This window comes from Dendronephthya gigantea, unplaced genomic scaffold (genome assembly GCF_004324835.1).
Source record: "Dendronephthya gigantea isolate DGI-Jeju-01 unplaced genomic scaffold, DenGig_1.0 000062F, whole genome shotgun sequence".
Lineage (NCBI taxonomy): Eukaryota > Metazoa > Cnidaria > Anthozoa > Malacalcyonacea > Nephtheidae > Dendronephthya > Dendronephthya gigantea.
Genome location: NW_021163072.1, coordinates 496,978 through 505,306, shown reverse-complemented (window position 1 = coordinate 505,306; position 8,329 = coordinate 496,978). Strand labels below are relative to the sequence as shown.

Sequence of the window (8,329 nt, the reverse complement as noted above, 5' to 3'; positions counted from 1 at the left end):
ATGTTGATAAAGTACACTTTGTTAAATGTTTGATTTTGCATAATTGTTTTGTTCAAAAATATGAGTTTATAAGCATGTGTTATTTTGATCTTAAAAACCCTGTTTTAAAAACCCTGATTTTAAAAAGCACGCAAGTGCGAATACTTAAGTTAAGTACGATACTTATTTAAGCACAATATAACCAATTCTTACAGTCGGCAGTCCGGATGATGAGTTCACAAAGACTGGCTTCAGAAATTGGAAGAATGCTACCAGAGAAAAGGGAGAGCTAAGCAAACATGCTAACTCGCAGATGCATACGCTTTCAACAGAACGCATTCATTCATTCAAATCAGCAACGCCAATCAACATGCAACTGAACAGGGAAGCGGAAGCAGTAACAGAAAGAAAGGAGCAGGAGAGTAAAGAGAACCGAGACATCGTTGAAACAATTTTCGACGTTCAACATTTGGCTAAACAGAACATGTCCTTCTGTGGCTATGACGAGTCGTATGATTCAAAACACGAAGGCAATTTCCTTGAAGAGCTTCAATTTCTTTCCAAGTACCACGCCCCCTTGAGGAAATGGATGGATACGCAACCCGAGAATGTCTCATATTTCTCCCATCTGAGTCAAAATGAGATTATCAGTATTCTTAGCAACCTCATTACCGAAGTTGTCTGTAATGAAATCCGATTGGCAAAATATTTCTCCATCCAGTGTGACGAGGTTACCTCTCACAAAAAGGCCTTGATGTCCGTTATATTGCGATATGTAACAGATTTTAAGATAACTGAGAGGTGTATCAGGCTTGTGAGGGTGTCCAGCTTAAAGGGGCGTTCTTTAGCTGAGGTGATCGTGGACATTATGAAAGACCTCAGACTTTCATTAATAGATCTCATTGGTAAAGGCTTTGACGGTGTTGCAAATATGTCCGGCAAGGACGAGGGAGTGCAACTGCATTTGACGGAAGCTGGAGCTGAGTTTTCAATCTATTTCATTGCTTTGCCCAAAAGCTTAATCTTGTTCTTGAACAAAGCGTAGAAACGATTCCTTTAGTCAAAGAAATCTTTACGACAATTGGGGACATCGCCTAAGGTCGCCTAAGAGTCACAAAATATATGAAAACCATTGGAAAGCGAATGACATTACCTCAGGCAAGACTGCTCTGCACTCATTTTCTGATACCAGATGGACTGCACGCACTGATAACTTGGAAGTTGTGATGAATGTATATCAAGCACCTTTATCTATGTTCAAGACGTTGCAACCTTAAAGTGCTTTTCTCTTAGCACACATGCCTCAGAATATTTGCAGAGAGAAGACATGGATCTAACATCAGGAGTTACTGCTATTCAGGATCTGAAAGCAACAATTGCATCTTTTCGCACTGATAAACAGTTCAACATGTTTATAAAAGAAGCTAATTCATTTGCCGAAAAATGGGGCAGCGAAGTCCTTGATGTTAGTTTTAGTGATGCAAGTCCAACAGTCCTGCAAACCAAACGCCACCGAATACGCCCCACCCACCTTGCTGATGGCCAATCTATTTTAGATATGTCTACTCTGCAAAACATCCGACCAGATGGCAAATCAGCATTAGATTGTTTTAGAAGAGAACTGTATTTTCCTTTCTTGGACAATATACAAAGTGAGCTGAACAAACGCTTTTCTGAAACAACATGTGAAATGATTAGTTTTTCTGCAACCTTCCATCCACAAAACCTAACTGAAGAAAATGTCCCTAAAGTTGAGAAGATAGTTCAATTCTATAAGCGTAGCAGTCATCATGTTGGTCAACAATTCCTACTATTTTCAAAATCAAAGCAGTGTGATGATTGGAAGAATGCATACAAAAAACACAAGAACCAAGTAAAGAAAAGAAAAGAGAAAGGCCTGAATGAAAACTCTCCAGTTACACCTTGGGTCTGTTTGCCCTCATTGCTCGATGTTTTCAGCGATGATGACCTACACCATCTTTATCCCGACCTGTACCAAGTCATTAAGATCGTGGCTACATTGCCAGTAACAGTGGCATCATGTGAGCACACATATAGCAAAGTAAAGATTATAAACAATTATTTGCGAGCTGCCATGCCACTGTGAGAGACTTGAGGATCTAGTCCAGATAAGCTGTGAACGAGATGTGGCAGCAAATATAGAACTCAGCAAATTAGAGAAAATATTTAAGCTTGCAAAGCCTCAAAAGCTTCCACTCTAGACATGGCTACGACTATGCACTTAAACTCTGTTCTTTAAATTGTTAATGTAGATCATATCTTATTTACTTACATATAACCTGAATTCAAGACATTTTTGTGGGTAGCCTGCGCATGCGCGGCTAACCACTATGTAGTCGAAAAAGTGTCCGGATCTGTGTGTGTGTGTCTGTGGCAATCTTCGGCAATCGTCGGATATACGAAAGATGACGAACGGTACGTTCTACTTCCGGAAAATTTCGTTGTTTTCGAAGGACGGAAGCAACCGAGGTTACGTTAGTACGTTTGTCAAATTTTAAAGCGAAGTTGAGTACTTTAAAGACGAAAAAGCGGTGATCGGTGAGCGTTGAATCTACAACTACAAAGTTACACTAATAGGAAATAAATAGTAACAAGTTGCCCTGTTTTATAAATTATAATGCAATATTTCACCTGTCAATTTCTTGCTTGTGGACATGCAGCTATTAAACCAAATACATTACCTTATTGCAAATGGAAGTCACAAGTTGCCCTGTTTTATAAATTATAATGCAATATTTCACCTGTCAATTTCTTGCTTGTGGACATGCAGCTATTAAACCAAATACATTACCTTATTGCAAATGGAAGTCACAAGTTGCCCTGTTTTATAAATTATAATGCAATATTTCACCTGTCAATTTCTTGCTTGTGGACATGCAGCTATTAAACCAAATACATTACCTTATTGCAAATGGAAGTCACAAGTTGCCCTGTTTTATAAATTATAATGCAATATTTCACCTGTCAACTTATTGCTTGTGGACATGCAGCTATTAAACCAAATACATTACCTTATTGCAAATGGAAGTCACAAGTTGCCCTGTTTTATAAATTATAATGCAATATTTCACCTGTCAATTTTTGCTTGTGGACATGCAGCTATTAAACCAAATACATTACCTTATTGCACATGGTAGTAACAAGTTGCCCTGTTTTATAAATTATAATTTGGCAAATGGTAGTAACAAGTTGCCTTGCTTTATAAATTAAAATTCATTATTTCACCTGTCTTTCTTGCTTGTGGACATGCAGCTATTAAACCAAATACATTACCTTAATGCAAATGGTAGTAACAAGTTGCCCTGTTTTAAAAATTATAATTCGGCATATGGTAGTAACAAGTTGCCCTATTTTATAAATTGTAATGCAATATTTCACTTGTCAATTTCTTGCTTGTGGACATGCGGCTATTAAACCAAATGCTTTGGAGTTCAAAAAAACAAACTGTTAACAAAAGTGCATTTCAACTGATCAAAAATCTTTAAAATATTGTTCAGATACATAGATAAATCCTTAAAATATTGTTAATGCGAAACGTTTGAAACAATTTTGGACTCTTTGTTATGTGACTGTAAAATGATCTGGCAAATCAAGTAGTTTATCCTCCATGAAATCTTTGTTAAGATCTTTCTCCTTCTAAACTAAGCTTTATATTATCAGACGATGTGTGCCACCATCCCGGAACCTTACTGTCTTTTTTGTTCTGTTCACCTATTCTGCTTAAAAAATTTCATTTCCTATCTCTTGTAAAAATGCTTTTATATATGTTTTGATCTGTCCTAAAATGTATTTAATACAATAAAATATTATAATATATAGATTGCATAATAAATCTTCTCTTGCATAATAAGACTTCGTTATAACTGTATTCAACCAGCTAATTATAGGGCGTTTATTCCGTTGTCTATGGCGTTAAAACATAAGACTAGAAAATAATATTTTATTGCATCAGTTGATATTTACTTGCCACTATAGCAGCTTTATCGCATTAATAATGTTTAACAGGCTACCCACATGTACGCATTGCGTACCTATTTTTTAAAGTTTTGTGAAAGTTTTAACTCATTCTTGACACTTTCTAGAAAGCTGGTCATCTTATTTTTAGGCTTAAGTGGCATAGGTTTTCAGAAAAAAAGACTTCCCAAAATGCAGAAAAACGCATTTAAGAGATTTCAAAATTTCCCTGGACCCTCCTACTCTACTCCCGCCTTTGGCGGTTGAAAAGTTCCCCCCTGTTTGGGTGGCTGGGACCGCCCCTGTTGGAGAGAGGTAATTAGAGAGGTTAAGATACCCCGGTTCCAGTGTATGGGTACAGATAGCCTTATTTTGTTCAATTAATTTTTATCAGTGTTTCTTGATTTTCTCCAAAATTAACTCCACAATTCTCCCCAGTGTACCTTAGCCTCTTGAGGTAAGCATGATTTGTATCATGAAATATGCAAACAACAAAAAATTCCAATGAACAAATTATGGCTACCCATATAATATTGAAACCGGGGTATCTTAACCTCTCCAATAAACCCTTTCCAATTTCCGGAGAATTAAAATTTCAATCTGCGAGCAGGCTCACCCAAGTAAATTAAATAATGCTACCATACAAACACAAGGTTATAGTAAAGTGCCTATATCATTTGTGATCTTTACGAATTTGAATAGAGCTTGAAAAATTAGTTTATAGGTTCTACAACCCTTTTTGATATAATTAAATAGTTTCGAAAATACGTCGGTTGGGGGAACTTGGACTCACGCCTGTATTCTAAAAGCTCAGTCACACTCAAACTCATTGAGTGGGAGATCTTAATCTCCTCATAATGTTTCAATGGCGGTATTTCAAGCCGAATAGGAGCTTGATTTTCAGTGATTTACCTTATATCTTTCCATCTATTCAGAGAAAACTTTCTCATTGATCAGCATTAACAAAATTTATATGTCACACTCAATGAGTGTGAGTGTGAGTGAGCTTTTTGAATACAGGCGTCAGTCTCCAAAACTATTTAATTATATCAAAAAGGGTTGTAGAACTTCTAAACTAATTTTTCAAGCTCTATTCAAATCCGTAAAGATCCCATAAGTGATATAGGCACTTTAAGAACAATTTGCAATTGTAACAAAGAAGTTGGTGTGCCAAACACTCCAACATCATCTTGTTTGAATCACTTTAAGATTGCAATTAGTCTTATACTGAAACTGAATATTGATATTCCATAAGATGAGCAAACAAGAACTACTGCTGTTTGTTTGCATATAACAGATAAGCTAAAACATATGATTAAACCTAATTACCTAAATAGATATGAAGCCGAATTATTCCGTGAAATGTAGAAAGATGAAGTATATGTTTTGTAACACTTTTTACCAGCTGTTGCATTTGTTCGTTGTACGATAAAATTTATTTTACCTTTTCATCCTCATGTAGTCGTTCCTATGTCCCAGAGCAACCATAGTGGAGGATATGATGAAAGCATTTGAAAGTGAAGAGATAATTAATGCAAATTTATTGTTTGTTATGATTGGCAACAGAGGCAAAGAAGAAATGGGTGAAGATACTAATGGTGGTATTAGCCGAGATGCTAATTCTGGATTTTGGCAGACATTTTATGACAGATGTACACTAGGGGAATGCCAAAGAGTTTCTGCATTACAAAATGATTTTCAAGTTTTGCAATGGCAATCCATTGCCAGAGTTTTAGTTTAAGGTTATTTGCAAGGTTCATTACTTCCCGTGTCTTTTAAGTAAATTTTTTATTACTTCTGCTATTAGGAGAGGATTCTATTTCAATTTCATTTTATTAACCAAATTCAGACAATTAGTTTAAAGGTCACTATATGTTGCCGATTGTTGGGCCCCTATATGCAAGCAATGGCTAGGACTCGAAAATTTTGATGCAATAGAAAGGTTATACGAAAAAATGTGTTGAATCTGAAGTGTTGAATCTAAATCGTCTCGCAATGCCAATCTCGAAATGGTGAAATGTCATTATTTTCACTCAGCTTTGTGCAAATCACCAGGCAAATAAAAATGTGCTTTATATGTTAATATGTGGTTCCTTGATATGTTAATATGTAGTTCTTTAATATATTACACTTACCAATCCGACGCTGGAATAGTCCCATTTAAAAGCAAGATAAAATAAGCTTTAAATTTAACAATTTAAGATTTTGCACTCAATATTTCTATATATTTTAAAGCGTATTTCTAGTTTACAAAATTAGCGTGTTCTCCAATCCCAATTAGGGTGTTTCCGGTCACAGCACCTCACGGTCAAACGCAAAAAAAGCCAACTTTGAGGCCCGAAGAAATCATAAAGATAAAATTATATTGCAAATGTTCTTAAAATTGTCTAATCTATTAAGTAAGCACTTTAAAATCCCTCGAATCAGTGGCGGATCTAGGGTTAGGCAGAATAAATTAAAAAAAGGACTTAATTTTTAATTCAAAATACCTTAATAACAACGCAATTGGTCATGGATTTCTAAAGAATATTTTTAAATAAAAATCTACCAATGCGATTTCGATTTTGAGCTGTAGTAATTTATTCTGCCTAACCCTGAATCTGCCACTGCCTCGAATTTGCTCTCGTAAATCGCTCTAATATTGAGAAATCGCTCACAGCTCGTGTATTAGAAAATCAGTGTAAATGCGGGATATGAATCGTCTGAGAAGAAACCTACGTAAAATGCAAGGAACAACAAGTAAAAAAAACTTTGAAGAAGCAGGTCTGACAGATGTACCAAAAACAACCCGAAATCGTATCTTTGGGAAGCTAGGTTCGATCAAGGTTATGATAAAAAGGCCTTCCTTGACACCTAGGCACAAACATTTGAGGATGAAATGGTCAAGAAAGTATATGAAGACCGACATGAAGTTTGTTCTTTTTACGGACAAGTCAAGAGCATCTCTGGATGGTCCTAATGGCTGGGCTAAAGGATGGGTTTTCAATGGTGATAAATGTCCTGAAAGGATGAGGCGTCAACAAGGTGGTGGAGGGGTTATGATTTGGGGAGGAATAATTGGAAATGCAATCGTTGGTCCATTTCGCGTTCCTGAAGGTCTTAAGTTGTCCTCAGCCACGTATTGTCCCTTTCTGAAAAAGTCCCTTGAGCCATGACTAGATAACCTTCCTTTGGCAACATTTAAGAAGATAATATTTATGCATTATAATGCACTGTCCCATGCAGGAAAGACAACAACACACTTTCTCAATTTACTTGGATTTGTGAATGAAACTCTTATGGTTACCCACCAGATTTGAACCCAATAGAGAACTTGTGGTCAATAATAAAATGTGATTTTTATACAGATGGCAAGCAGTATTCATCAAAAGATGATATGTGGATGGCCATCAAAGAATCAGCATCCACCATTCCTAAGTCCACCATCAAAAAACTGCTTCAGTAAATGACAGGCTTTTTGAAGTCATAAAACGTCAAGGAGCCCATGTAAATAAATATACTTTTTCTCTGATTTGTATTGCTACATTTGCCACTGTGTCAACTGTATATTTCTAACAATTTGTAAAAATCAAATATCAATTAAACTTTGCAAGAATAACCTATTGTTTATTTCTTTTGAACACTGTCAACGTGGTTTTTTAAAATATAACTAATATCGTGGTTTGCTCCAAAAAGCACATAATATATACAACCCCCCTTTTTGATATACTTTCTTAAAGTTTATTCACAGTTTTTGTAGCATTATATTTGATAAATTGAGCAACCTTGTAGAGTTTCCAGCCAATATTTCATAAATTCAATAAATTTTAATGACAATTTGTGTTTGAACTAATATCGTGGTTCGCACTGTATGTAATATGTATTGAACAACATTGTCAACAACGAATGTCTTACATAAAGTCTAAATTTAGAACTGGTTAGTTTACTGATCTATATATATATATATATATATATATATATATTGGAGTTCACTCTGTTCTTCACAGTCTCCTCCCAGGGTTGACATGCACATTGCAGTCAACAAACTACACAATCTTATTTTAAACTTATAAGTTTAATAAGGATAACAAACATCAACCTTAATGTAAAATTATTTATAATAGTTCAGATAGTTGACAAATTCACAACTGCCCTGTGATTGCATTATCTCGTTGGGGTCGTCCTGATATTCTGCTTGCTGGTAGATTGGCAGCGATTTTCGGTCAGCGTACGGCTTTCCTTCAACCTTTTGACATGTAGCACATTTCTTAATTAATTTTTTCTTTACTAATTCTCTACCTGGTACTATCCAATATCTTTCTCGAGCATATTTAAATGCTGTGTATATGTAAATTATGTATTGTACAAAATAAACAATGGAAAAAATACATTCAGA

At 35.5% G+C, this 8,329-nt stretch overlaps 1 protein-coding gene across 1 annotated transcript; it reads left to right on the top strand.

Annotated features, from left to right (window-relative positions):
* Positions 1-349: 349 nt before the first annotated feature.
* Positions 350-1,024, top strand: LOC114530403. Its single transcript, XM_028552024.1, has one exon. It carries the CDS (start codon positions 350-352, stop codon positions 1,022-1,024), a length of 675 nt encoding a protein of 224 aa, XP_028407825.1.
* Positions 1,025-8,329: the final 7,305 nt, after the last annotated feature.